Source organism: Pseudopipra pipra, chromosome 6, assembly GCF_036250125.1.
Source record: "Pseudopipra pipra isolate bDixPip1 chromosome 6, bDixPip1.hap1, whole genome shotgun sequence".
NCBI lineage: Eukaryota > Metazoa > Chordata > Aves > Passeriformes > Pipridae > Pseudopipra > Pseudopipra pipra.
Window position 1 is genome coordinate 7,795,238 of NC_087554.1, and position 27,122 is coordinate 7,822,359.

The 27,122-nt window shown below is 60.9% G+C and overlaps 3 protein-coding genes across 5 annotated transcripts; 1 reads left to right on the forward strand and 2 right to left on the reverse strand.

Moving 5' to 3' along the window:
* Positions 1-1,292: 1,292 nt before the first annotated feature.
* LOC135416548 (antigen WC1.1-like) lies at positions 1,293-12,056 on the reverse strand. The gene is given in 15 exon segments (XM_064659764.1): positions 1,293-3,546; positions 3,783-3,845; positions 4,152-4,322; positions 7,082-7,426; positions 7,691-7,774; positions 8,625-8,720; positions 8,871-9,050; positions 9,132-9,503; positions 9,592-9,900; positions 9,973-10,329; positions 10,449-10,763; positions 10,837-11,139; positions 11,213-11,582; positions 11,585-11,934; positions 12,005-12,056. Coding segments are annotated over 15 exon segments (3,453 nt in total). The 3' UTR covers positions 1,293-3,460.
* Positions 12,057-13,381: 1,325 nt separating this feature from the next.
* Positions 13,382-15,957, forward strand: AIP (aryl hydrocarbon receptor interacting protein). Its single transcript, XM_064660006.1, has 6 exons — positions 13,382-13,562; positions 13,710-13,889; positions 14,038-14,226; positions 14,722-14,898; positions 14,990-15,131; positions 15,217-15,957. The coding sequence occupies exons 1-6, from the start codon at positions 13,464-13,466 to the stop codon at positions 15,420-15,422; spliced, it is 993 nt and encodes a 330-aa protein (XP_064516076.1). The 5' UTR covers positions 13,382-13,463; the 3' UTR covers positions 15,423-15,957.
* A 288-nt stretch (positions 15,958-16,245) lies between these two features.
* PITPNM1 (phosphatidylinositol transfer protein membrane associated 1) lies at positions 16,246-27,089 on the reverse strand. Of its 3 annotated transcripts, none has more exons than XM_064659953.1 (24): positions 27,033-27,089; positions 26,514-26,624; positions 25,654-25,868; positions 25,454-25,575; positions 23,050-23,274; positions 22,645-22,959; positions 22,135-22,230; positions 21,919-22,026; positions 21,748-21,809; positions 21,425-21,669; positions 20,968-21,157; positions 20,757-20,864; positions 20,522-20,664; positions 20,108-20,286; positions 19,595-19,765; positions 19,247-19,396; positions 19,014-19,174; positions 18,830-18,940; positions 18,582-18,698; positions 18,235-18,383; positions 17,982-18,131; positions 17,461-17,644; positions 17,083-17,211; positions 16,246-16,979 (listed from the first exon to the last, which is right to left on the reverse strand). In XM_064659953.1, exons 2-24 carry the CDS (start codon positions 26,589-26,591, stop codon positions 16,713-16,715), a joined length of 3,675 nt encoding a protein of 1,224 aa, XP_064516023.1. In that variant the 5' UTR covers positions 26,592-26,624; positions 27,033-27,089; the 3' UTR covers positions 16,246-16,712. The 3 variants fall into 3 exon arrangements, with proteins under 3 accessions (XP_064516023.1, XP_064516024.1, XP_064516022.1); XM_064659954.1 differs by having other exon boundaries at positions 19,014-19,162; positions 27,033-27,088; XM_064659952.1 differs by lacking the exon at positions 27,033-27,089 and having other exon boundaries at positions 26,514-26,950.
* Between the last annotated feature and the right edge of the window lie 33 nt (positions 27,090-27,122).

Here is a 27,122-nt window from a genome sequence, read left to right on the forward strand (position 1 = left end):
GCCCCTCGGCGCGGCCCCGCCCCCCGTTCCCTCAGCGCGGCTCCCGCCGCCGCCGCAGCCCCGGCGGGCGCTGCTGGGGCCGGGGAAGGGCGGTGGGAGCTCCGCGGTCACGGCCCGGCCGGGAGCTCTCCCGGGACAAGGGGAGCGGGGCCTGCGGGGACAGCGACGTTCTTGGGGGCGGGCAGGGCGGGGCCGGGGGGCGGGACCGGCGCGAGCTCTGTCAGAGCTAAACCTGATCATTCCAGTGAATTTCTCTTCCAAACTGTGGGATCGTAGGGTTTTCCCGGAAACAATAACAGGGACAGAGGTGAGGTCACAGGCTTCCAATTCTAATGATTTGGTGGACATAAGAGTCATCCCGGTATGTTTTACACTCCCCTATTTCTTTCTGGAATAATTTTAAAATGATTCCCGACCCCCGGACGGGGCCAGCCCGGGGGGTCCCCGTTTCTTTAGAAAGCAGAAAGTAATAATTCCTCCCCCAAAGAATCGAGGAAGGGGGATGACGAAACCAGATTCGCTTTCTTATTTATTATATCTAAATCCCCGTGAGTTAGTAACCTAATCATATCCAGTATCACTTAATGGCTGCACAAAACTATTCATGTTTTCAAAGAAAATGAGGGAAATGACACTCAGGTAGTGACTCACTATTATGGAAAATACTGTATTGGCCCATTCTGGAAGGGAAGAATGAAAATCACAAGTGCCTGAGGTAATACTTGTTCTTAGGAAATGTATTCCCCCGTTTTGGTTTTGTCGTTGTCTCCAGTCACAGACATCGTGAACTCACTACTGAGTTTAACTCAAAAGTCAAGCAAGTGTGGCCAGGCTCGCTCATTTCTGTTAAAGCAAACTTTTAGTGCCTCCGGGAGACACTTGGGTATTTTTCTGGTCTGTGAAGAGGCCCTTCTGAAAAAGTTTACATTTTTCACACCGTTTTCATGACAGTGACCAGGTCCAAAGCAGAGCCTGTTAATGCAGCAGAGATTAGAGCTGAATATTCACAGACACACACACACAAAAAAAAATGCTGCTGCTATTTCAACTGCAATGCTCTGCAACAGACACTCAAGTGCTGCTCCTCAGTAAGGAAAGGGGGAAAAAACCCTTTCCTTAGGTGGGAGGATGAAGTCCTGTGGTGTAGGACTATTTACATGCTTGTAAGAAATACTTCCAAGTGATGCAAAATTGATTCATTTTCTGCAAAATCATTCTTTTTGTTATCCCGACCTTTTTTTTCCTGAATATTGTATTTTCTAATACAAAGAAGGAGACTGAAGAAAAACACCTCAGTTTGCAGAAAATAAACTTTAATGTGCTAAGCATTTACATTTTCATGGTCTTATTGGGCTGAGGAACTGGCAATACAGCGGCTCAGGAAAATAAGGACCAAATTTATACACTCTTGAGAAATTAATTAGCATTAGTTATCAAGACTGGTGATCAAAACTGCTGGATTATTTCCCTGGATGAACACCAACTTCCAGTTTGGATCTCAACTTCCTTTGCTTCGCTCTCAGCCAGTCACAGAGCAAGGACTGAACTGAATAGAAATAGAAATAGAAAAGGCCTCAAAAGAGATCTAATGATCATTCACCACTATTTGGGGAGGTTTTTTATTTCCTCCCTGGCTTATTTCACAACAACATTCCTCTGCAAACAACCCTGGCTTTCTGTTTTCTCTGCTCCTCTGTTTTTCCAAGTGCAAAATTGATGTTGCAGAGCTTAAGTAATAAACATGGTTTAGAGGAATGAAATGTGCTGGGCTAATATACACACACACAGCTTTATTGACATGTGAAATGTTAGTCTGAATGATTTCATACTTACTTGGTATGATGAAAATTCACTACAAAAACAGGTAAAAAGTCAAGTCAGAGGTTTTTAGCCGGAGAAAATAAACGAGAGCCTACAATTTACCCTTCCCCTAAAGTTAAACTAACTTCTTCTGCCAACAACAACACAGCAGAGCTATGTCAACAGAATTATATCAACACTTCTGCTGTTTCAATATGAAGTTCAAGCATCTGTTAACAACTTATTGCTTGTTGTTGTTGTTACTTGGCCAGATCTTTTTATCTGTATACAACCTATTCATGCTGGAGTTCACTCTCTTTTCAGTACTTATTTACTTTTCCCACACTCTGCTTCTAATCTTCTCTCTCAACCCCCAATAATTTGAAGTTTCTTATAGGCCCTTTTGTCAGGGACAGTTTTCTCTTAGGATCCTTGGTTTCTTCACAAATAGTTTCTTCATCAGAGCACTTCTTTCTTGTGCCAGATGTTACAGCAACAGAGAGGTAATAGCTGACAAAAGAGACATGGAGAGATCAATTCATCCACAAAAGAAAATGCAGAAACTGTCTTTTCTTTGCTGAAAATGGGCATTTTAGGTTTGGTTTTTTTGGGTTTTTTTCAAAAAAAATGGGTGAGAGGCATTAAATAAGCATGCTGAGAAATTTTCTGGAAACCAGTTTATTCACCGTGGGAGTAAAAAAGCAAGCAAACAAAAAAAATCTTTTACAGTCCAATTCTGGTAGTAGGGAGGGGTTTGTGGTTTGTTGGTTTGTTTTTTTTTTAATGCAAAATCTGCTGTTATCTTGAAGAAAAAAGGAGATGCTCCTAATTCCCTTGGGAGAGAACAGCAGTTATAATAAAAGAAGGCTACAATTGACTGGGCCTCAAAAGAGAGACAGTTTCTGAGACAGGATTAAATACATACACCCAGTCTGTTTCCCCAACCTGTGTCTCAGAACTGTCAGGGATGAGAATCTTAAATTCTTCCTGGGTTATTTGCTATGGAGCTGCGTGGTGAGTTAGAAAAGTTATCAAAGCTGCTTCTCTTAGAAACCCCGCAGCTCCCAAATGCTCCGTTTTATGGACTCGGGCAACTGGAAGCTGCATCCCATCGTGTTATTTGGTCAGAAAACAAGAGTCTCCTCCCTCTCTCCAGCTGCAGGGATTTTGGGAGCACCCATGGGGCTTGCACTGTCGTATCCATTTTTCCTTATCACAGTGGAATGCCTCGAATATCGACCTCACCTCCACCACATGGATTTTCCTTCCCCTTGCTAAAAGAGGAAACAAATATCCCCTCTGGCAATTCTACTTCCCCCTTGACAATCAGCCCAGCCAACCTAATGAGTGCCATTAAGCAGCTTGGAAAGAAACGGCAGCAGACCAGCAGCATCCTTGACTTGATTCCAGTTTTTGCCTCTGAGGACACCTGTGGACTATCTCTTCCTCCTGCACATTACTTAAAGCAACTACATCATCGAGAAATAATCCTGAGCCAGAGAGTCTTTCCCCTCTCTGCTCTGTATAATCAGAGTTCCTGCAGAAGCACATCTTTTACACCTTACAGACCTGGGAGCAGTGCTTTACCCTCATGCAACAGGACTGAACCAGCCACGGTAATTTATTTTTTTTTACTCATCTTTCTTAGATTAAAGGCACGTCATTGAAGGTCATCCTTCTTATGTGCCACCGAGTCAGAGCCAGCAGCAGAGGAGGAGCAGGAGCAATCCCAGCATATCCTGATGGCTTTTGTTTAAAAAAGTTCGTGTGAGGATGTAGTTTAATCCAAACTACTCAGAAGTCCAAATCAAACCCTCTACTTTGTAATTCCTCACATTTATACGTGCCCCATGTTTATAAGCAGCATTAGCCTCCAAACCATAATTAACAGAATTCCGTGCAAAATTTTAATTAAAAACTAACACCTAATTCCTCGAAAAGGTTGTTATATCAAGGTTTCATGATGTAACAGCTCCACCTACCTGGCTTTTTAGGCATCACCACGCGAGCTGAAAAGTCTGCTTGCCAGCCCTGCTCTAGCACACCTGGGAAGGCATCTTTACATTTGTAAGAACAATTTTCTTATACGATAGCTAGAAAGGCAAAATAAAGATGAATATTAAGGCCAGTAGAAAAGTATCTCGGCTTACTGGGTGTATGCCATAACTCCAAGACAGATTTCTTACTAAAACGCTTGTACTTAGACATGCAGTTCAAAAAACATCATGAACATCATGAAAGCACACAGGATTAGCTTCATGTTTCACTCTTCCCCCACCATGGAATTGCTTTAACATATAGAAGGGGAGAATAAACAATAACTAGTGGGAAATAATTTTAAAAAAACCAACCATGATCCAAAACAGAGACGTTATTTCCATGTCCCATCGCCTGTCTTTGTAACAGTCTCAGAATCTGTATATGTGCTTTTATTTGGAGTTTTTGCCTGTCCCACAGTCCAGAGGGACCTCTGGCAGCTGCACTGCCCAAGAGCTGCCGTGGGACTGCTGGGGAATGCACCACTGGAAGCAAGACAGAAATAAATTAATTCAGAGCACTACCTCGAAAGACTGAAGGAAAAAAACCCCCAACATTCCATTGCCTCCCTTTCTAAAGGGAACCGTGTGAGCTCCGTGTGAGCCGGGAGGCTCCGGGCTGTGGGAAAGCACCCGGAGGGATGGAGGGAACACGATGCTCCTCTCCTTGCTCCATCCCCAGCACAGCCCTCGGGATACTCGGCACCACAGCTGGGGGATGGCCCTGGGGTTGCTTCACTCCATCCCCATGGATTCTGCTGCCCCCCCAGAGCCAGAACCACCTCCGGAGGGGGGATGGAATGCTGGGCACGGATGCTCAGCTGGAAGGTGACACATCCCCAGCAGCACCCAAATCCCTGCAGCTCCGTGTTTGTTGCTGCCCAGCTCAGCTGATCCCCCTCTTCAGCATCCCTGGACATTGTCCTCCTTCTCTAGTCACACCTTGGCAGTGGCTCAGAATGGCAGCAGCTCCAGTGCCAGCTCAGACGTGCACGAGTCCTTGTCCCAGCCCTGCCACGCACACGAGACATCCATGAACACACAGGCCTTGCTTGTACAATTCCTGACCCAAACCCTTGCCTTTCCTGCCCAGAGCTGAGAGAAATCAGACAGAATATTAAAAAACAACCTTCACTGAGAGCAGTCACCACCCCAGTCCCTCAGGCTCTGCAGGAGTTTTGTGGGGAACAGACCCAAATTTGAATCCTACATTTAAATTTCTAACAGATTTTGTTAGAAAGATCCTGGACAGTTACTCCTAGAACAGCATGCAGAGGCTGCACAACGAGTAACAGAAGGTTTGCCACGAAGAACAGTTCCTTTTACTCCTCATAATTTTTCAATAATTTCTCCTCTGTAGTAATTACTGACTTGGGTTTCTACTGAAGGGCTGGACGTGTCCATTGAGGGTTCAGGGGTCTGGCAGGTTGTTTATGACTGATCCTGACCGGCCCAGACCAAACCCAACCACCCCCACCACTGCTTCACCCCAAATTTGGGTCAAATATTGATATAGTTTATAAATCCTCCCCTTCCCTGCTACTCAGTCCTTCCTTACACACCCATGGAATAGATTTACTCCACCTTTTGTTCCCAACAACAGCTCTCTAGCCAAAATCCCAGCTCTCACAGACACAAACTAAACACACCTAAGGCAATGGTTCCATCAGTACCTGGGGGTTGGGTTGGAGGAACACAATCTTATCAAGTTATGAGCCAGGGGATGGCATTTGGGAACAGCTCGTGCTGACTGGAAAGGATTCAGGTCCCAGGGCTCAGTCTGCAGCTTGCAGTCCATCTCGGCCATTACCAACCAGCTCAGCCACTCCCTCTGAAATGCCACCTCTCTCCCCTCTACATCACCCCCCCCTTCCTACATAAAACAGTGGTCGTGTCCCCTCTAAATTATCCCCAGGTTTTCAGCTAAAAGGGTCACCTCTGTCCCCTCTATGGAACCCCAGGTTTTCTGTCCAAAATTCTGCCTCAGTCATCTGAGTTCCCAGCCTTTCTCTCAGAAAGGCTCCTTTTTCCTCACTAAGATACCCCCGGATTCACCCCACAAAAAAGGTGGGGTGAATTTTTCACCCAAATTACCTCAGCAATTCTATGGAAAATGTCACCTCTGCTCCCCCTCCCAATTTGCCTCTGCTTTTCCCTCTTCTGTCCCCTGCACAGGAACTCAGGTTTGACCCCCAAACCTCCCCTGCCCAGCTCAGGTTTTACCCCAGAATTGTCCCTTCCTGTCCCTCTGGGAGAACCTCGATTTCCCCTGCAGAATGTCCCTCACTAATTGCCTCGGTTTTACCTCAGAATGTTCATTTTACCCCCCCGGGAGAGACGGGAGACCACAAGTCCTGGGTGCCCCTGGAACCCCCCCGGCCCCAGCCCGGCCCGGCCGCTCCTTCCCCGCTCGGTGCCACCGCCCTGGGGTGACAGGGAGGGGACAGGAACAACCCCCGACACACCGAGCTGCCCCTGCTGCTGCACAGCGAGTGCCTGCCTCACATTTTCCAGCCCTTCAGTGTTTAACGTATTCGTACAAAAGTTTTATTTTCATTTTCAAACCCCATGGATCCACGTTTGGAATTTATTACATCCTAAAATCCCGCATATAATATAGCAGATACGAGGATTTGTTTTGAAATCAGCTTTTATATGAATTAGTATTACTTGTCAATAGATTTAAAAATAACAAATTTAAAAGGCTTTAGTATTTTACAGACACACAACCCCTCCCTATGAATTTTTAGGCATTTTTGGGCTGTCCCCTCCCTTTTTGGAGAAACCCACCGGACCCCCTTGATTCCCCACTCATATTCTCCACCACAACACCACCCTCCCGGTGACACCGGAGTGCCCCAAATGACATTATCGGAGATGATGACACAGAGCCCCCCACCCTGCACACGTGTCCCCAGGGATGGGACGTGGCCGGGACATCCTCACTGCGACATCCCCGGGGCGCCGGTGCCGACATCATCATAGTCCATGTGCCCCGGGGGCTGTGCTGGGGGGTCCCTTGTGGCTCCGGGGGGACTTGGAGGGGGGCAGCTCCCACCTTGGGGACAGCAAAGGCAGGTGCCTGAGGGGGACAGTTCCGTGTCCCCCCTCCAGACCCCACCTGGGGTGTTTCTGTGTTTCTGCAGCCCCCGTGGATCTGGTGCTGGATCCCAGCTCGCCACCGCAGCCAAACCCCTCATGGAGTGGCTCTCCAGGGGGGACAGGGCAGTTGTGGTCCCTCTTACCTGTGGGTGGGACACGGATCCAGCCCCTCCGTGCCACTCCCTCGGAGATGTCCCCAGTGCTGGGAGTGGGGGACTCCTCTGGCACGGCCGTGGCATCGTCGTAGCCATCCAGGGTTCCAGCCATGGCATCGTCGTAGCCATCCAGGGTTCCAGCCATGGCATCGTCGTAGCCATCCAGGGTTCCAGCCATGGCATCATCGTGGCCATCCGGGGTCCCAGCTGTGGCATCGTCGTAGCCATCCGAGGTTCCTGCTGTGGCATCATCATAGCCATCCAGGGTTCCAGCCGTGGCATCGTCGTAGCCATCCAGGGTTCTGTGCCCAGGCAGGGCAGGAGGGGCTGGGACTGGCACGGGGGTACATGGCACTGACCCGGTGGCCGTGGCAGGGACTGGCTGTGCCATCCTCCTCTGGCTGGGCCATCCCCCTCCGGCTGGGCCATCCCCCTCTGGCCGTGCCACCAGGGACGTGTTGGTGGCCCTTGGTCCCTCAGGGAAGGGCGATGCTTCTCTGCCCACTAACGAGGGGGGACGTGTCCCCTCAGCTCCCCAGCCCTGCCGTGTCCCCTCTCCCCAGCGCTCCCCGCTGGGTTCCTGCCCTGTGCCCCTACCAGGGGCTGCCCCGCTGTCACTCCCCTCCACGCTGTCCCCGGTGTAACACAGCAGCTTCTTCACTGAGCCCTCCCGCGGGGAACCTGCAGGGGGAAAACAGGGTGTTGGGGGTGGCCAGAGGTGGCACCGCGGGTGACACAACCTCAGCCACAGAGCAGGGCTGTGATGGGACCCAGGGACCCCCCCACACCACGGGGAGGAGCCAGTGCTGTGCCACCAGGACCCACTGCCGCGGTGGAGCACCGGAGAGAGAGAGGAGCTGAGAAGCTCAAAGGTGTCCTGAAGCTGGACCAGGACAGCCAAAGGAATGTGGAGGAGGGCTTTGCCCCCCCGCTGCCTGGAGACAGAGCACGGAGCTCTGCAAACGGGAATTTGAATCCCCTGAGGAAGGGACTTTCACGAAGATGCCCCTGCATCTCGTGATATGCCTGTGGTGATGCGAGTCTTGTCCCTGCTGGCAGTCCACAGGTGAGGCCTTCGCTTGGACCGAAGGAGAGCCGAGGGGCTTGGAGACCCCCTTGTGTATGTTGAACAGAGATCCAGCTACAACAACCCAGTTACTGCTGCATGGAGGACAGAAGAGGAGCTGCTGCTTAAAGACTGGAAGGGATCTGTCCTTCTTTCCCTCCTGGACTTTTATTTGGAGGGGAGAAGAGATCTGGTCCATTGTAAATACTATATGTCATGGTAGAGATAGTTATGATCGTGTGTATAATGTGATGTTATATTTATTTGTACAGTCATTGTAATATATTCCCTTTCCCCCACTTTGAGTCTGGTGTGTTTTTGTCTGGAAAAGCCCATCTCACATTAGGTTGAGATGTGGGAGGGGGGATGGAACTAGGGAATTGGATTTGGGGACTATCTCAAACCATGACAGTGGGACAGAGCCCCCCTGTCCGGGCAGAGCTGGGGCACGGGGGCTGCACCGACCTGGGCGACTGGGCACCTCCTGGTACTCCAGCATCGCGCTGTAGTCCAGCTCCTCGTAGATGGCGTCGGGAATGGCACCCACGGCTCTGCCGGGGCCTGCAACAAGAGGCAGCGTTCTCCCAGGGCCGTGGGCACCGTGGGTGGCACCGGGGTCACCCACTGCCCACCCTCCGAGCCGTTCCACACGGGGGGAGCCCCTGAACCCCCCAAGCGGCTCTGCCCTGGCACCCACCCGCCGGGACCCACCTCGGCGCCAAGCGCGGGCACGGCACATCACCACGGCCAGGGCGCCCAGGGCCAGGCACAGCAGCGTCCCCAGGACCACGCACAGCACCACCGCCACCGGCACAGTCCCCCTGGCCACCTGCCCGCTTGGCACCGGCACAGTCCCCCTGGCCACCGCAGGGCCGCTGCTGCTGGGGACAGCTGTGGGGACACGGCCAGGCAGTGAGGGCAGGGGGATCCCAGCCGGCCCGGCGGGGGGGCTGCTGGCACGGGCAGAGCTACCTGTGCAGGGGGCCCCGTCCGGGCACGGGGTGCTGGCTGTCTCGCTGGGGTTGTCACTGTCCTCCACACAAACCACGTGGGCGTCCCCTCCGGGGCCGCAGGAATGCAGGTGCCAGGGTGCCGAGGGGCACCCCCAGAGCGAGCGGGCCCCCTCCTCGCAGCCCACCCAGGCCAGCCAGGCGGGGGCCGGCTGCTGGGCGGGGGCGGGTGCCAGCTGCCCCCCGTCCCCACAGCCCAGCTGCCGGCAGACGGCGGCGGCGGTGCGGGGGCTGGTGCCGGTGGCGCACACGCGGCCCCAGGTGCCGTTGTGGAGCAGCTCCAGGTACCCGCTGCAGCGCCCGCGCCCGCCCGCCAGCCGCAGGGAGAGCTGCTCTGCCAGGGGTGCAGGGGGGTCATGGCACGGACGGGAACCCCCCGGGGGGCTCTGCTGCTCCCCGCCCCGGGGACACCCGACACTCACCTGAGCAGACGGCCCCGGCCCCGGCCCCGCGCTCGCACTCGCGCCCTTCCGAGCGTGGGCATTCCCAGAGAGACTCCTCGCTCCCGGCGCACTCAACCACGTACGGCCACGCTGTCCCCGCGCCGGGGCCGAAGCGCGCCGAGCCGGGGGCCTCCAGTGCCGCGCCACAGCCCAGCTCCCGGCACACAACGGCGGCGGCCCGCAGGTCCCAGCGCTCCTGGCACACGCTGCTCCAGGTGCCACCGGCATAGACCTCCACGCGCCCGGCGCAGCGCCCGGCACCGCCCGCCAGCCTCACCCGCCGGCTGCCTGCGGGCACGGAAGGACCGGGCTGGGGGCTGCTCGGGGCACCAGCACCCCGGCCCTTCTCGGGACACCCACCTGAGCAGACAATGGCTGCCCCATGAGGGATGTCGGTTGGCCCGGTGGTCATGTCCCAGACTATTAAGTCGTTCAGCCAGACAGGCGTCTCCTGGTTGGCCATCTTCCAGAGAGTGTGGACCACTTCTATTGTAATGTTCTGCTCTGAATCGCTCATGTTCCACACGGGGACCGTACCAACGACAGCATGGCTCTTGTCTAGCCCACCACAGCCCAGCTTCCCACACACCACACTGAAATTCTGTTCAGCCAAAACCTCTCCTGGCACACGGCGCCAGACCCCGGGGCTTATGGCCAACTCCAGCCACCCGTCACACCGGCTCTCACCCTCCACCAGCCGCAGGGAATTCACGATGCCTGTAAAATGACCTGGCTCAGCCCTCCCCTCATCCCAAAACAGCCCTGAGTGCTCCGCTCGCAATTCTTGGGGTGTCCCAAAAGCCCTTGGAGGCTCTTCCCACAGGTGCCACACAGACCTGAGCAGTTGACGGCGGCGGCGTTCCCCGGGGTGCAGGGGGGCTCCCCCAGCACTGCCACGGGGCACTCGCCCGGGTGCCGCTCGCTCCCACTGCAGCCGAAGGCGTCCGGCCTCAGCGGCCCGTCCCCGCTGCCGAAGGAGCCTCCCGGGGGCACGGTGACGGCGTGGCCACAGCCCAGGTGGCGGCACAGGACGTCGGCATCGGGCAGGTCCCAGTCGGTGGCGCAGACGGACCCCCACGTGCCCCTCACCGCCACCTCCACCCGCCCGGCACAGCCCGAGCTGCTGTTCCCCAGCCGGAAGCCCGTGTAGGCTGTGGCAGAAAGGGCGTTCAGGGGGGTGATGCTGGGGGGACCCCCAACACCCCCGGTGTCCCCGGTGCTTACGGGAGCAGATGATGGTGGCGTGGCCAGCACAGCCCTGGCTGTGGGGCACCCGCCGGGCGCAGGCGCTGAGGAGGGGCTCGCTGCCGGTGCAGTTGAACCCCCCCTCCCACAGCGGCCCCGTTCCGGCCCCAAACCAGCCGCTGCCGGGGATGGCCAGCGCCGCGCCACAGCCCAGCTCCCGGCACACCACCTGGGCCACCTTCATGTCCACGTGCTCCGCGCAGACGCCAACCCAGGCCTGGCGCTGCCGCACCTCCAACCGCCCAGCACAGGCTCCGTCACCTCCGACCAGCCGGGAAAACCCTGCGGGAGTGGTGCAGAGTTGGCATTGAGGGATGTGCCCGGACCGCTGCGTCACTCCCAGCCCGGCTCCTACCTTGGCAGATGACAGCGGTGTCGAAATCATGGGGACCATTGTAGGGTCCCCAGCCGCGGATCTCGCAGTCCCAGAGTGTGGCCTCGTCCCCCTTGCAGTCCACCAGGGCCAGGTTGATGGGCCCGGTCCCTGTGCCAAAGCGGTCGCGGGCAGCGTAGGCGCCGGCAGCCGAGCCACAGCCCAGCTGCTGGCACACCACCTCGGCATCCTCCATGTCCCAGTTTTTATCTGCCACCGAGCCCCAGTGTCCCCGCAGCTTCACCTCCACCCTCCCGGAACAGGGACCGCCGCCCACCAGCCTCAGCTCCAAAGCCTCTGCACCGGGACACCAGCACAGCTCAGCCCTGCCCGGCACACCCCGGCACGAGGTGGGTGTCCTGGCACGGCCAGCCTGTCCCCCTCACCTGTGCAGATCACCCCCACGTCCCGGTCGTGGCCGCAGTAATGCTGGCCCCATCCGAAGTTCCGACACTCCTCCAGCACCTCCTCGGTACCGAGGCAGAAGGGCTGGAGCCAGATCCGGCCACTGCCCTGCCCGAACGGGGTGTATGGGGACGACCAGGCCACGCGGCCACAGCCCAGCTGCCGGCACACCACGGGAGCCCAGCGGGCTTCCCAGTCGAAGTCGAAGACGCAGACGGAGCCCCACTCACCGTCGTGATTCACCTCCACGCGTCCGGCACAGCGCCCGCCGCCCCCCACCAGCTGCAGCTGCCCGGAGCCTGCGGCACGGAGGGGCCTGAGCCGGGCCCAGCACCGGCGGGTCCCCGCTCCCACCACCCCGTCACTCACCCCCACACAGATGCAGGCACAGCAGCAGCCCCAGCGCCCCGACCGGCCCCATCCCCGACAGGTCCTGCACCCCCAGCGCAGGCAGGGGATGATGTAGCGGCAGCGCCGGAGCCGGTGCAGGCGGCAGCACCAGGGGAGCCTTTATCAGCCGAGGGATCGCCCAGCTGCAGGGCCACGGCCTCCAATAACCTGCTTCGTGCCCAAATATGAGGCTCGGCTCCGCTTCTGGCGTCACACACCTCGCCACAGTGGGCCGGCACACGGATGTCCCCGGGGGGAGCCGCCCCCCCCCCAGCACCTGGGCCGGGGGGGCCCCTCCTGTTTCCCCCCGTGGGTCCAACTCTGCCGCTGGAGCCCGGCAAGAGCCATCCCCGTGCTGACAGGATTCAGCCCCAATCCCGCCGGAGCCTCCACGGGACCGCCCCGAGGAGCGGCTGGAGGCAGAGCCCCGGGGCCCCCTCCCCGGGTGCCCCCTCCCCGGGCGGTGGGAGCAGCCCCCGGCTCCCCGCGGGGGCGGCGGGTCCCGGGGCCTCGCGCGGGCGGTGGCACATGGCGGGGCTGCCGCAGCTGTGCCCCCGCGCTCGCCTCGCCGCCGGGGCAGGAAGGAGGCGGTCACCGCCCGCCGGGGACGCGGCCGAGGCACCGACCGCACGCGGCTCCTGCCACCTGCGCCGGCACCGATAACGCCGCCGCTCTGCGCGCCGGCACCTGGGCACGGGCAAGGCACGGGGGGGCACAGAACCCACTCGGTGGGGCACCCGCCTGGGTGAGCCGGCACCGAGCACCACCGCAAACAAGGCGTGCGGGAGGGGGGAGCAGCAGCTCCCTCGGGGTCTCGCTTGTGCCTGAGGGTGAGGACGGGGCTGAGCCGCCGCTCCGGCCGCGCCGAGCAGTGCCAGTGCCGGGGGAACAGCGTGTTCCCGGCGGGGTCACACCTGCAGCGGCGCAGGCACCGCCACGGGCCGCCAGCCCCGCGTGGGACCGGGCACCTGCCACCTGCCAGCGCCCCCGTGTCACCCCGCCGCGGCTTGTGGGGCTGCTCCCAACCCTGGAGAGCCCTGGGGTGTCCCCATGGTGTCGCATGGACCTGCCACAGCTGCCCGGCCCTCCCGCCCGCACGGAGACCCGGCCGGGCCGGCAGCAGGGGACGGCACGGCTCCAGTCTTCCCGCGGCGGGCGGGGCCCCCGGCAGTGGTTCCCGGGGACACCGTCAGCGCCTCCCCCTCCACCCTTCCAAGGGCACGGCACCGTGTCCGTCAGAGGCGCTGGAATGGGGCCCGGGATGGGGGGGGCGGGACCCCCGCCCATGGCCACGCCCCCGCCCGCGCAGAGCCCCCGCCCCGCAGGGCCCCCGCCGGGCCGGCAGGGGGCGCCGCGGACGGCCGCGCAGCTCCGGAAAGAGCCGATCGACGGCGGATGCGGCCGAGCCGGGGCGGGCGGCGCAGGCGGAGGGGACGCGATGGCGCAGCAGGTCGAGCAGCTGCGGGCGGACGGCGTGCACAAGGAGGTGCTGCGGGAGGGCACCGGGCCGCTGCCGGACTTCCGCGACGGCACCAAGGTCAGGGCCGCGGCGGGACGGGCGGGGGCGGGGGGGGGCGATGGAGGGCGACGGGAGCAGCAGAACGCGGGGGCGAAGCGCGCATGCGCCGCCCCCCTCCCTTCTGTGTTGCCATGGTGATGCCGCGGGCTCCTCCTGCCACTTCAGGCCACCTTCCATTACCGAACGCTGCGGTGCGACGATGAGGAGACGCCGCTGGACGACAGCCGAGCGCGGGGGAAGCCCATGGAGCTGATCGCCGGGAAGAAGTTCAAGCTGCCGGTGTGGGAGGCGGTGCTGCGGACCATGCGGCCGGGGGAGCGTGCGCGCTTCCGCTGCGACACCAAGGTGGGCGTGGCCTGCACAGAGGGGTGGGGTTTGCTGCTTAGGGGCGGGGCTTGCGGCCGCCCCGCTGCGCCCCAGCCGGGGGGCCGAGGCTGGAGCACCCCCGTGTTCGCCTTCCCTCCCCACATCCCGGCTCCCTCCCCTCCCGCAGCACGTGGTGCTCTACCCGCTGGTGTCCAAGAGCCTGCGGAACATCGCAGCGGGGAAGGACCCGCTGGAGGGCCAGCGGCACTGCTGCAGCATCGCCCAGATGCATGAGCACTATTCCCTGGGGTACCCCGACCTCGACGAGCTCCAGAAGAACCCCCAGCCCCTCATCTTTGACATCGAGGTGCTCAAGGTGAGGGACCTGCTCATGCTGGCCAGCAGCACCCCTGCCCCAGGCAGGGGCTGTGGGCACTGGGGCTCTGCCCTGATGGAGAAGGGTCTGGAGCACCAGGAGGGGCTCAGCCTGGACAAGAGGAGGCTCAGGGGGAACCTTCTTACTCCCCACAACTCCCTGACAGGAGGGTGGAGCCAGGTGGGGGTCAGGCTCTGCCCCCAGAGAACAAGGGGAGACAGCCTCAAGTTGTGCCAGGGGCGGTTCAGGTTGGATATTGGGGGAATTCCTTTATGGAAGGGGTTGTCCAGCCCTAGCACAGGCTGCCCAGGGCAGTGGTGGAGTTACCATCCCTAGAAGTGTCCAGAAAACACACAGATGAGGCACATGGGGACATGGTTTAGTGGCGGCCTGGGCAGTGCTGGATTAATGGTTGGACTCCATGGTCTTAGAGGGCTTTTCCAACTAAATGATTCCACGATCCTATTCTCTGATTCCATGATGGGGTGCTGGCAGGTGGAGCCGCCCGGCTCCTACCAGCAGGACCCATGGGCCATGACGGATGAGGAGAAGCTCCAGGCTGTGCCCCTGATCCACAAGGAAGGCAACGAGCTGTACCGGCAGGGCAAGGTGCCCGAGGCAGCTGCCAAATACTACGATGCCATCGCCTGTCTCAAGAACCTGCAGATGAAGGTGGGACCCCCTGGATGCACACAGGCATGGCCCCTGGAATGCAGGGCTTCGGAGCTGCCCCTCACCCTCCCTGCTCTCTCTCACCCCGCAGGAGCAGCCGGGCTCTCCGGACTGGATCGAGCTTGACCAGAAGATCACACCCCTGCTCTTGAACTACTGCCAGTGCAAGCTGCAGAGCGAGGAGTACTACGAGGTGCTGGATCACTGCTCCTCCATCCTCAACAAGTATGAGGGTAAGGAGCCAGGGTCCATCCCGGGCAGCTGCGGTGGGCACGGGGAGATGCCGGCGCCCCGCTGACCCCTGGCTCTGTCCCCCAGACAACGTCAAGGCCTACTTCAAGCGGGGCAAGGCCCACGCGGCCGTGTGGAACGTGGCAGAGGCGCAGGCTGACTTCGCTAAGGTGCTGTCCCTCGACCCCTCACTGCGCCCCGTGGTGTCCAAGGAGCTGCGGAGCCTGGAAGCGCGGCTGCGGGAGAAGGACGCCGAGGACAAGATCCGCTTCAAGGGCATCTTCTCCCAGTAGAGCCCACGGCCGCAGCAGAGAGCCCAGCGCTCTCGGGACAGGTTCCTTTAGATATTCCACATGTGGAATGGTCATGGATGTTTATTAATGTTTAATACAGATTTTACTTATTTGAAGTCAGTGGAAGTGGCCCTGGAGCTCGCCGTGGCCCAGGGACATGGCCAGGCACTTAAGTGGCAGCGTAAAGCGTCGCAGCACACGGCTGAAGCTCTTTGCTGGGCTCTAGACTCTGCTCATTGTCACACCAGGGACACGTGGGTGACAGGAGCCCGCTGCTCCCTGCCAACTTGTATCCCTCATTTGACGTTTTTATACTTTATGGTGGCCACACAGCCTCGGCCCCAGCTCCAACCCCTTCCTGCCTGTTCTCTGTGCCACACTGTTGTCACTTCTCCAGGCTGCTGCTATCACCCCAAACCAGTGTTTCCTCTCATCATGTCAGCGTCGGGAATATTTTATATAGAATAACGGCTTGTTCCTGCTATCTCTATAAACCTCCAGTCGTGCTATGACAAGATAAACTCAAGTAAAACCAGTCACAGCCCCTGGTCACTGAAAATTTGCTCTTAGAGGTAAATGAGGGAAAAAAAGTTGGAGAGAGGCAGGAAGAGGGCTGGAGGAGGTTATCGGTACATACCCTAGAGCAGCGGCACAGCCCACACACCCCAGGCTTTTCTCCTTGTCCTAAATTGCTGTGCCCCAAGGCCACCTCCCTGTGTGACTCTGTGTCCCTGAGGGTACCCCAGGGCTTTCCCAGAGTGGGGGGAGTGCTGGGGCCATGTCCAGGGGCAGCGGGTACAGAGCAGGCACGGGGGCACCGGCGCCTCGTCGTAACATCTCTTTATTCAACACCGAAACAAAACGGGGGCAACAGAGGAACCGCTCTGGAACCCCAACCCAGCCCTGCCCCGCGACACCGGATGGAAATAAATAGGCTGGGAGCAGGGAGGTGCCACTTGCCTTGGGGCACAGCCACAGCCCCCCAGTTCTGCACAGGGACAGTGACCCCAGGGCACAGACTCCACCAGGCACTGCCCAACAGCCCCAAGGGACATGGGGGGAATGGGGCTGGGGGCAGCCGGGGGGACCCGGGGGGGCTCAGCCCCAAGGGGATCACTCTGGCCCTCGGGGGGGCTTGGAGTGCTGTCTCCCAGCACCCCTTGGTCACAGGGGACCCAGCGCCCTCATCTCCTTCCTATGGGCTCATGGCTCAGTGCCGGCTCCGGCCCCAGGTGCTGCTGGCTGGGAAATTAGGGATCACAGCGGAGGGGGGACATGGCCGTGCCACCCTCACTCCTCACCCTCCAGCTTGAGGCTGACGCTGCGGGGCTTGGCCCGGGCCAAGCCGGGGGGCGCTGAGGGGGGCCCCCCATCCCGCTCTGCCTGGCTGGAGCCCCGGGAGCGCAGCAGCTGGCTCTGCTTCCGGAGGAAGTCAACGGGCGCTGGGCAGCCGTAGGTGCCTTTGCCCAGCACGGGTCGTGGGGGCCCCTTGGGGGAGTGGGCCAGAGCTGCCGCTTCCAGCTGGGCCAGGTGGGCGACATAGCCCTCGGAGAGAAACTGCGGGACACATGGACAGCCTGAGCCCACGGCAGCGGCCAGCTGGTGGGGTCAGCCATCATGCCATGTCCCCAGCCTGTCCCCAACCCTGCCACCATCATACCTGGCACTGGTTGTGGAACTTCTTGACGGCCCGTCCCACTATGTAGATGTGTGCTGGTGCGAGGCCCAGCGAGCTGTAGACTGAGACATCTTTGGTGGAGCCGTACCCAGCGATGATGGAGATCTCTGCCTGCCCAGGGACAGGAGTGTTAGGGCATGGAAAGACCCTTCCCACAGGGACAGCCACCCCATGGACTGGGACACCCTCGTGCTATGAGGGATGGCTGGGGGCTGCCCCCAGAGGCTGCCAGCTCCACCATGGCAGGGGGGTCCAGCTCCCAGTGTCTCCATGGGGACGCAGAGCTGCACAGGCTGCAGGACAGCCCACCCTGCCACTGCCCCCAGCCCCGTGTCCCCCCCACCAGTGCCCCGTGCCCACCTCAGTGCGCAGGCTCTGCAGGAAGGCAGCTTTCTGGCGCAGTGGGTCGTGGGTGAGCCCGTCACAGAAGGAGACAGCGCCATGGGGGAAGTTGTGCTGGGACAGCCAGGCCACCACACGGTGCTTCTGCATGTCGGGGCGCCCCGTCACGTAGATGATCATGTACCCCGCGTCCTGCCAGTGCCTAGGAGGGGACAGGGCTGGCTGCCAGGAGCCTGTGTGGGGCCAGTCCTGCTGGCAGGAAGCCACACCCAATACAACATGTGGCTGCCTCCAAAACCTCCCTGCTCTCAAGGACTTTTTATCAAGGGGAAGGCACAGCAGAGCTGTGGGGATCACATCCAAACCTCGAGGGAATTATTTTCCACAATAAAGCAGCAGAATAGATGGTGTGTTGAGGCAAGGGCGGTGGGACATCCCCCAATTTGTCCCTACTCCAATACCCTCCCTACCCTTCAACTGGGTTGTCACCACAGCATCAAAGAGGGAAGAGATTGTCCCCCTGACCGAAGGACACCCACCTTACGACGTCCACAGCCCCCGCCCGCACTTTGGGGTCGCTGCCCATGATGGAGACGCTGGCAGTGAAGGAGCCGTCGATGCTGAACACGACGGACTCGGTGCCGCGGGCCACCACGGTCAGGTACGCCTCGGCATAGCTGTGATCCCCCCTGGAACGGCAGACGTGGGGGCTTGGCCCTTGGCCTCCGCTGCCAGAGGGGCAGGTGTAGCTCTGCCAAAAAGGCTGGAGGAGGAACTGAGGTGACACCTCACCTGACCACCATGCGCACGGGGTAGATCCCGATGGCCAGAGCCTTGTCCGGAGGGATGGTGAAGGTCAGGCGCCCGCTGCCGCTCGTCACCTCGGTGCCATAGTACAGCCACTTCCCTGACAGCGGCTGTGTCATGATGTAGATGTCCACCTGGGAGAGGGAAACAGGCTGGGCACAGGCTGAACCCCAACATCCTGCTGTGTCCCCACTTGAGAGTCCTTACAACCCTCTCCCCCCATCCCATGCAGGGTCCTGTTCACCCCCTGCCATGGGTGACACCAGCCCCGTGCCCCGTCCTGGACACCTCCTGTTTGAGGGGGTCCCGGTGGCACCATGACCCAGCAGTACCTTCTCCCCGGTCAGTGTCACCACGTCCAGGGGTCCGTACATGAAGCGCCCGCTCAGGACCTGCGCTTTGCCCTCGCACACGATCACGTCGCAGGCCCGGTGGTTGGCCGTCACGTTCTGTGGGGGCACGGCGGGCTCAGCAGGGTGACACAGGGACACCGCTGGGCTGCGGGACTGTCCCAGAACCCTCCCAGGTGCATGACCCCAGGATGCCCTGCGTGGGCTCCTGCTGGCCACAGGCCACATACCCGGATCTTCACTTGGGTGCGCTTGCGCTGCCACTTCTCCCGAGGGATGGCGGGGCTGTAGATGGAGCTCTCCTCACTCTCTGCTGGCTGTGGCCCCTCCTTCTCCATCACCTGCCGATGGCACGGCCCCAGCTCAGCCTCCACGGGCCCCGGCTCCTCGCCCACCCCACTGCGCCCGCCGTACCTGGCGCAGGATGAAGGCCACCACGTCGGAGGACTCCCAGTAGCTGGCGTGGAAGAGGTGGGGCAGGGTGATGGTGGGGAAGGCGGTCAGGGCGTCGGGGCAGTACAGCGAGTAGTCGATGCGCTTCGGGCCCCACCAGCGCTCTAGGACTGTGGGGAGAGCTGGAATGAAGCCATTCCCGTGCCTCATCCCATGGGATGGGATGGGAAGGACAGGGCAGGAATAGCACTTACTTTTGACAACCTCACTGGTGTTGGCAGGAGTGGGGGGCTCTGCCGGCTCATTGCCCCTCCAGAAGCCCCCGAAGCTGCCAGTGGGAGTAGGGGGGGCAGCCACATCCACTTTGGGCAGGAACAGGGCAGAATGTGTCTGCAGGGCCTCCGCTGCAGAGAGAGCTGGGTGAGCACACCCAGAGTCCCCAAGGACACCCCACCACCCCGGGACCCCACCCCAGCAGAGCCCCAGAGGGGCGAGAAGAGCTTGCACATCCCTTTCCCCCCACCCAGCCAGGCTGTGGATGCTCTGGGTACCCCAATGTGACCCTGGGGTGCCCGGGACCAGACCGGTGGGGACCTGCTCACCCAGCAGGGACGAGGTGCCATCACCCAGGGGGTACTTCTGATAGCGGGGCACGCTGAGCGGGGGCACAGCGTGGAAGGCCTTGGCCAGGAGGGGCTCCAGGCGAGAGGCGCAGGGATCGGCGGCGTGGAACAGGTTGTAGATCTGCTCGCAGGCGGGATGCAGCTGGGCCACTGCGGCACAGAGCGGGGTCAGGGGCGCCCACGAGGGCTGGGGGGCACCAGAAGCAAAGCACCCAGGAGGGGTAAAGCAGGACACAGCGAGAGGAAAGGCTAGGGAGGGAAATTTGGGGGCACTGGGGACGGGCTGGGGCTGGCACAGAGCGGGGACACTTAGCAACCCACCACCACTAACACCCACACAGCCAGGCCTGGGCATGGGGGGGGCTCAAACCCAAGCAGGGCTCTTTGGGAAGGTCCCAGGGGGCTCAGGCTTGTGCAGGGAGCACAACTCAGGGACTCGAGTCCCCGCAGGGAGGGTCAGGGGCTGGCACAGGGCCTGGCAGGGCTCCTCACCATCCAGAGCAGGCATGACGGTCTTGCGCAGCGCGAGCACCAGCCCCAGCGGGGAGCCAAAGAGGAAGAAGCCGGATACCTTAAATTCAAGGCGGGTGCTGGCACCCTCTGCCCCATCCAGCACTGCAGTGCCACTCCGGGGTGCCTCTGCCTCCAGCGGGGCCTCGCTGGCCTGCAGGCTGGGACAGCAGGGACAGTAGGCATGAGGAGGGAGGGCAGTGTCCTGCTCCCACCCACTCAGGGGCAAAGCTGTGCCTGGCACAGCTCCACTATCCCAGAGGAGTTCCAGCAAGACCCTCCCAGGGCAGGCAGCCCCCATGAAACACTTCTTCCCAGCCTGGAGCAGACAGGAATTCTGCCCTTTCCATAAAGCACAAAATTAATTAGGATATCAATCATGCCCCTCAGGCTCACCTGGACGAGGAGCTGTGCTGGTGGCTGTCCCCCTGTGCCCCCAGGAGCTCAGGGCTGGCCTGGCCCAATCCTGCTGCTCCCTCTGTCCCATCAGCCAGTGGGTCTCTGCTGCCGCACAGCTCCGGGGAGACAGGCTCCGTGCTCTGCGGGGAGAGGCAGCAAACACCCAGACCCCACGTAGCCCCCAGTGCACCCCTGAACCTTCCCCAGAGGGTGTTGGGGTGCAGGCACTCACCAGGCTGCCGCGGCGGCTGCTGCTCCGGCTGCCCCCGGAGCCCGCCCGGCTCTGGCACAGCGCGTCGAACCCCAGGATGCCGCCCACGCAGTCCCCCAGCAGCACCACCTGTGGAGGGCACACGCCCATGAGTGGTGTGACACCCCCAAACCCCCCGTGCAGTGCCACAGCCGGACCCTGGAGCCAAGCTTCCCCCAAAATCCCCCCTCACCTGGCCGCAGAAGCCGGCGCCCTCCCCGGAGTGCAGGAAGGCTCCGTAGGCCTGGTTGGCACGGGCGATGACGGTGCCCACGGCGTGCTGGTAGGTCCCCGAGGAGGTTGCCAGCAGCGGGAGCGCTGCCAGCGGGATGTGGTCCTGGCTGCTGGACAGGCTGTCCCTGTCGTGGCTGTAGGGGCTGAGCCTGAGGGGCACACAAGGAGGGGGATGAACGGGGCTGTCCCAATGTCCCTGTCCCACCGCATGGTGCTTGTTCACCCCAGGATGCTGCACCAGGAGTAATCCCTATCCCAACCCACCCCATGCCATGATATTTGTTTGTCCTGGGATGCTACAGCGGGGGTTACCCCTATCCCACCCGCCATCCTAGATGCCTTCTTAGGAGAAGCAAAGTCCCCTCTCTGAGGCCATCAGCTCCCCGTTCTCCCCCTCTCCCATCGTGAATGCGTACTTGGAGACGAGGGTGTAGGCCGCGGCGCAGATGGGCGGGCAGGGCACCAGGCGCAGTGCCACGTGTCCCAGCGCCTCGGGGAAGTGGACACGGGTGACGGCGTCGAAGGTGGCCGCCAGCGTCTGCACATCCGCCTGCTTGGAGCCCGGCTCGCCCGCGCCCTGGTCCAGGATGTTCCCACTGTGCAGGATGAGGAAGAGCGCGTGGATCCGGCACATCTGCTCCGCGCTCTCCGCTGCGCCGCCCTGCAGGAAGGAGAGCGCTGAAGTCGGGGGGGCACGGCCGGGGGCCAGGGCCTGAGGGTGGGGACATGGGACACGCACCTCGGGGAAGCCAGACGTTCCCAGTCCTTCACCGTCTGTCTTGGCAGCACTGGCTCCATCCCCTGTGAGCACAGAGCCCCGGTGAGCCTGGCTGGGGTCTCCAGGTGGGAATCAGCCCCCTCCCAGGACACCCACACCAGGATTTGGGGCCAGAGCCCCCCCAGCGCTCACCCATTGCCTCATCCAGCTCTGCTGGTCGCTCCAGCGTGTCCAAGAAGTCATTGGAGCTCCACTTGGTCATCTCCTTGGCAAAGACCTCATCACTGTCAGACAGGTCCTCTGTGAAGGCAGGGAGGGGTTTGGGCAGGGGGATCTCGCCCATGCCTGCACCCCAACTCTGAGACTTCCCTGTCCCCCCTCCAGCCCACCCCGAGCCAGTGCCTGTACCATGGGCATCGAAAAATTCCTCTTCGGAGCTGTTCTCGGAGTCCCGGGCAATGTTCTGCATCCGCCACTCCGACAGGCTCTGAGGAGACACGCCCCCTGCCACCGGCAGGGGGTCAGCACACAGACACCCCCACAGTGAGACCTTGCTCCTGCCCCACAGCTCCTGCCTGGTCCTGCCTCCAGACCCACCCAGGGAGATCCAGGGCCATCCCTGGATCACCCAGACCACGCCCAGGTAACACACATCCATCCCTGTGTCACCCAGAGCCATCCCTGAGTCACTGAGAGCCCACCCAGGAGACCCTGGGCCATCCCTGGGTCACCCAGAGCCATCACTGGCTCACCCAGAGCCCCTTCAGGAGATCTGTGACCAGACCTGGGACACCCAGAGCCCGCCTTAGGAGACCCAAACCAGGGAAAAGAGAGTCCCCTGACAGATCTCCTATGGAGAACAGCAGCACCTGGGGGGTTGGAGTCCCCATCCCATCCATGCAGGACCTGGTCTCTCACCTCCATGCTGGGAAGAGTAGGAGGACCGGGAAGAGGTGGACCACTGCTTGGCAAAGGTATCATCAGAGGAGGCATCGGTCCCGCCCTGCAGCTCAGCCCCCTCCTGCCCACCGGGCCCCCCTGTCTCCGGCCTCCCCTCGGGGCTGATGCCGGCCGTGGGGGGCTCCTCGGCCTCGCCGCACTTGGCCATCTTCTGTGCCAGCATCCGCGCCGTCTCCTCCTCCAGCTGCCGGATATCCTCCATCGTCAGGTCCGTCCACTCGTCCTGCCAGCACCAGGCTTGGCGGTGGGCGCGCAGCATCACCTTCCTCAGACCTGAGGGGGGAAAAGAGGGGGGCAGCGAGGCTGGCGAGGCCCCACAGCTCCCCAGATTCCCCTGCCAACAGCCCCTGGCTCCGGACTCACCCACATCGTGGATGAACTGCTCGATCTTGGACTGCATCCCCCAGTAGCGGAATTCCACCTTGCACAGCTTGTAGGCGCACATGAGGGGCCCGCCGGCCGCCGCCGCCTCCAGCCAGTCATCCCCCAGCGGCCCCCGGCCCGTCTTGGAGGAGTGGTAGAGTTTGGGATCCTCCTCGGGCTTGTATTCCCCCGGGGAGATGGGATCACGCACGATGTCGATGGTGTCTGCGGGGGAACAGCGCCTGTCACCTCGCAGCACTCGGCGAGGGGGCACAGGTAGGAAAAAAAAGGAAAAATGGAAAAAAAAAAGAAAAACGGGCAAAAATCGAGTCAAATTATTCCCACAAGCTGTCTGCCCAACACAGCCAGCAGCAAACATTTTCTATCCTAGAACCCTAAAATCCTGGAGACCTAAAATCGTGGAATCCTGGAATGATTTTTGTTGAAGGGACCTTAAAGCTCATCTCATTCCACTCCCCTGCCATGGGCAGGGACGCTTTCCACTAGCTTAGGTTGCCCCAAGCCCTGTCCAACATGGCCTTGGACACTTCCAGGGATGGGGCAGCCACAGCATCTCTGGGCAGCTCAGCACAGCTCCCAGCTCTGCCCCCCCAAAAACCCCAGGGGTCCCCCAACACGACACAGGAGCCTCTGGAGAGCCAGGGGATGAATGGCAACAACTCCCATCCCCAGACAGGAGTGGCCTCTCCCAAAATGTGGGCAACCTCCCCCCACATGGGGGTGACCTCCCCAAACCTGGAGAGGGGCTCATGCACAGCAACCAGGAAAACACAATCCAATAGCCCATGGGGGGCCATTTGGGCTCAACCCAGCACAAAATCTCCTGAAATTTGGCTTTTTCAGCCCTGTCTCCAGGTCAGATCCCTCCAACCTAGTCTGGAGGGTCCCAGAGCACCTCACTGGCTCCTAGGACTGTCCTGCAGCATTCTCCTCATTCCTGGGATATGCCAAACCCTCCATTTATTTGCCCCCCTTGATGTCCCCAGCGTGCTGACTGCCTCTTCCTCCAGCTTGGGCTGAAAAAAGGGGGAAAAAAGGAAAGAAGAGATGCCCTGAATACACAAAAATGATGCAAGGCATGACACAATGCCAAGCATCTTGGATAGCAACAGCAAGGAACAGGGATAGGACCTGCTGTCCCCAGGCAGCTCCTGGCAGCATCATTCCCACCACAATCTGACTCTCTTTGCTTTTACCACTGAGAGAAAGCTGCCAAGGAAGCAGTTATCCCTGCGGATCGCCCAGACTCTGTTATTCCATCGCCCTTTGAAACGTGAGATGGGTTTAAATCTGTCGGTGCTACGGGACACCAGCGCAAAGAAAATCCCAGCGGGATCCACGTCGGGGCTGGTCCCACTCCAACCCCATTCCCTGTGGGAGGCATTGGCCTCTGGAGACGCCGCGTGCCTTGTGGAATGCCCACTGGATGGGCAGCAGGCAGCAGGCACAGGGCCATGCCCTGATGCCGTCGGCTGGGCCCCAGTTGCTTCCCGGCAGTGGCAGGGGCAGAATTCCTCCCCCCAGGGCCGAGCTGCCGGTATCCCGGCCGGACATCCCCAGTGCTGCAAGAGCCGGGGAGAGAAATAGGTCAGATGAATCATTTCCTCCGAGTGCCTATTTTAGGCCTCCATTTTAAGAGGCAGCGCGTCACACTCCGCGCTCCGGCGCCTGAACCGACCACATCTACACCACCAGGAACAGGAACCCGCCAGGGAGGGAGGAATCCCACCCCAAGCCCCCGGCTCTGCCTGCTGGTCCCCCCCCAGAAAGGAGCCGGAGAGCAATCTGGAGCAAAGCCCTGGGGAGAGGGGAAGCAGGGCAGGGGGTGGGAAAATGGGGACACATTTTTGCAGCTCCCCGCACTCCAGCTGATCCAAAACACCCTGCAGGAGGCCAGTGCGTGGTCCCACATACACCCAGAGAGACTGGGAAGGCAAATCCGTGCCAAAACAGGGCTGGGACATGGAAGAAGAGAGAAGCAGGCTGGCACTGAAAAGGGGAGACTGCGAACAGAAATAGAGGCAAAGGAAGGGGCAGAGGACAAAACTGGCCCTGAAAATATCTTTAGTGTGGAATCTAACTCAGCAGTGCTGAGAGGGAGCAGGCAGGGAGCTTGGAGCAGGGAGCCTAGGGCACAGAGAGCATGGAGCAGGGAGTCTGGGGCACAGGGAGCATGGAGCCTGGGCTGCAGGTAGCTCAGGATCCAGGGAGCTCTTCCCTTCCAGGGTCCCCAGAACACGGGGGCTAGCACAGAGAGCAAAGCTAAGCAGGGAAGCCGAGCCCCTCAGGCCCCACCACACACGCACATCCCCATCCCAGGATCACCACGTGGGAATTCCAGCAGCCACGAGACCTGCCTGGTGTCCGAGCCAGCTGTACTCACCCAAAATCCTCTGCCTCTTCTCTGCCGCACTCAGGTTGAAGACGTTGGTCTGCTGGCCCGCGTCTGGCCGGTAGTAGGTCTCTATCTCGATGGAAAACTTCTCCACGAAGGGACACGTGTACCTGGAGGGGGACAGCATTGAGTCCGGAGGCACGGCCAGCCCTGTAGCCCACCCTGCCGCCCCCCCCTCTCGCCCCCACCTGGTGCGTGTGTAGGGATAAGCGTTCCAGGACTCCTCCTCCACCTGGAGCGCGGCTTTAGGGAGCAGCGCCCGGAACCAGCTGGGTATGTGGGAGCCGACGTGGTAGATCTTGTGTGTGTACTGCCCGCTGCCCCCGGGGCCGTCGCTGTAGGGCCGGTTGGCCAGGATCTCCACCCCGCTGCCCTCGCCACTCGACTCCTCCCGGCTCTTCTTCTGCGGGGAGAGACAACGGCTAGGCACAGCCACCCTGGACCCTGAGACCCCCATGGGCCCTCGGGGTCCCCGTACGCTCCTGCCCCCGCCAGCCCACCTGCTCCCAGGACCTCCTCCTTGGCTCGGCAGCCCCAAACCCACCCGAACCCCACTGACACCCCTGCACCCTGCCAATCCCTTGGGAGCATCCTTGGGCCCCACCGTGCCCCTACAGGCTTTGTGCTTGGCCCTACAGCCCACCAGATCTTCATGTTCAGTTCCCCTGCACCCCCAGTTCCCCAGGCTCAACTTCTCAACCCCTGCACCCTCCAGCTCCCCATGCTCAGCCTCAAAGCCCCCTGTGCGCCCCCAGGCTCAGCCCCTGCACCCTTCATGCTCCCATACAGCCCCCTGCGCCCCCCAGACTACCAGCTCCGGCCTCTCCCAGCCCCCTGGCCCCCCTCAGTCTCAGCCTCCAGCTCTCCAGGCTCGGCCCCACCGATTCCCGATCCCCCCAGTTCCCCACACTCAGTCTCTCAGCCCCTTGCCCACCCCTGCTCAGCCCCACAGCCCCCCATGCTCAGCCCCCTGCACCCCATGCAGCCCCCCCAGTCTCCGCTCCCAGCCGCCGCCCCGCAGCGCCCCGTGCTCAGCCCCGCAGCCCACCTGGATCATGTAGAGCTGTGCCACCTGGTACTCCTCCAGGCTCATGGGTAGCAGGATGTGGTACTCCTTGATCAGCATGGCGGCGGCGGCGGGGGGCGGCGGGGGCAGCGCCTGAGGGGGCTCCCGTTACACACGGCCGGTTCGGCACCGCTTCGGAACCGCTCGGGCCGGTTCGGCACCACTTCGGAACCGCTCGGCACCGCTTCGGAACCGCTCGGGCCGGTTCGGAAACACTTCGGAACCGCTCGGCACGGCTCGGGCCGGCTCAGCACCGCTTCAGCACTGCTTGGGAACCGCTCGGGCCCGGGTTCGGCACTGCTTCGGAACCGTTCGGGCCCGGGTTCGGCCGCGGGTTCGGCTCAGTTCGGCACCGCTCGGGTCCGAGTTCGGCTCAGTTCGGCACCGCTCGGCTCGGCTTCGGCCCGGCTCGGGCGCCCTCCCCGTTGCCATGGCAACCCCCCCCCCCAGCCCGGTGCCCACCCCCGGCCCCGCCGCCCCCCGGCCGCGGCCCCGCCGAACCTGCGCCGCTCCGCACCGGTCCCTCGGATCGTGACATCACAGCCCGTTCCCACGGCAACGGCCGTGACGTAGGCAGGGAGGGGGGGGCCC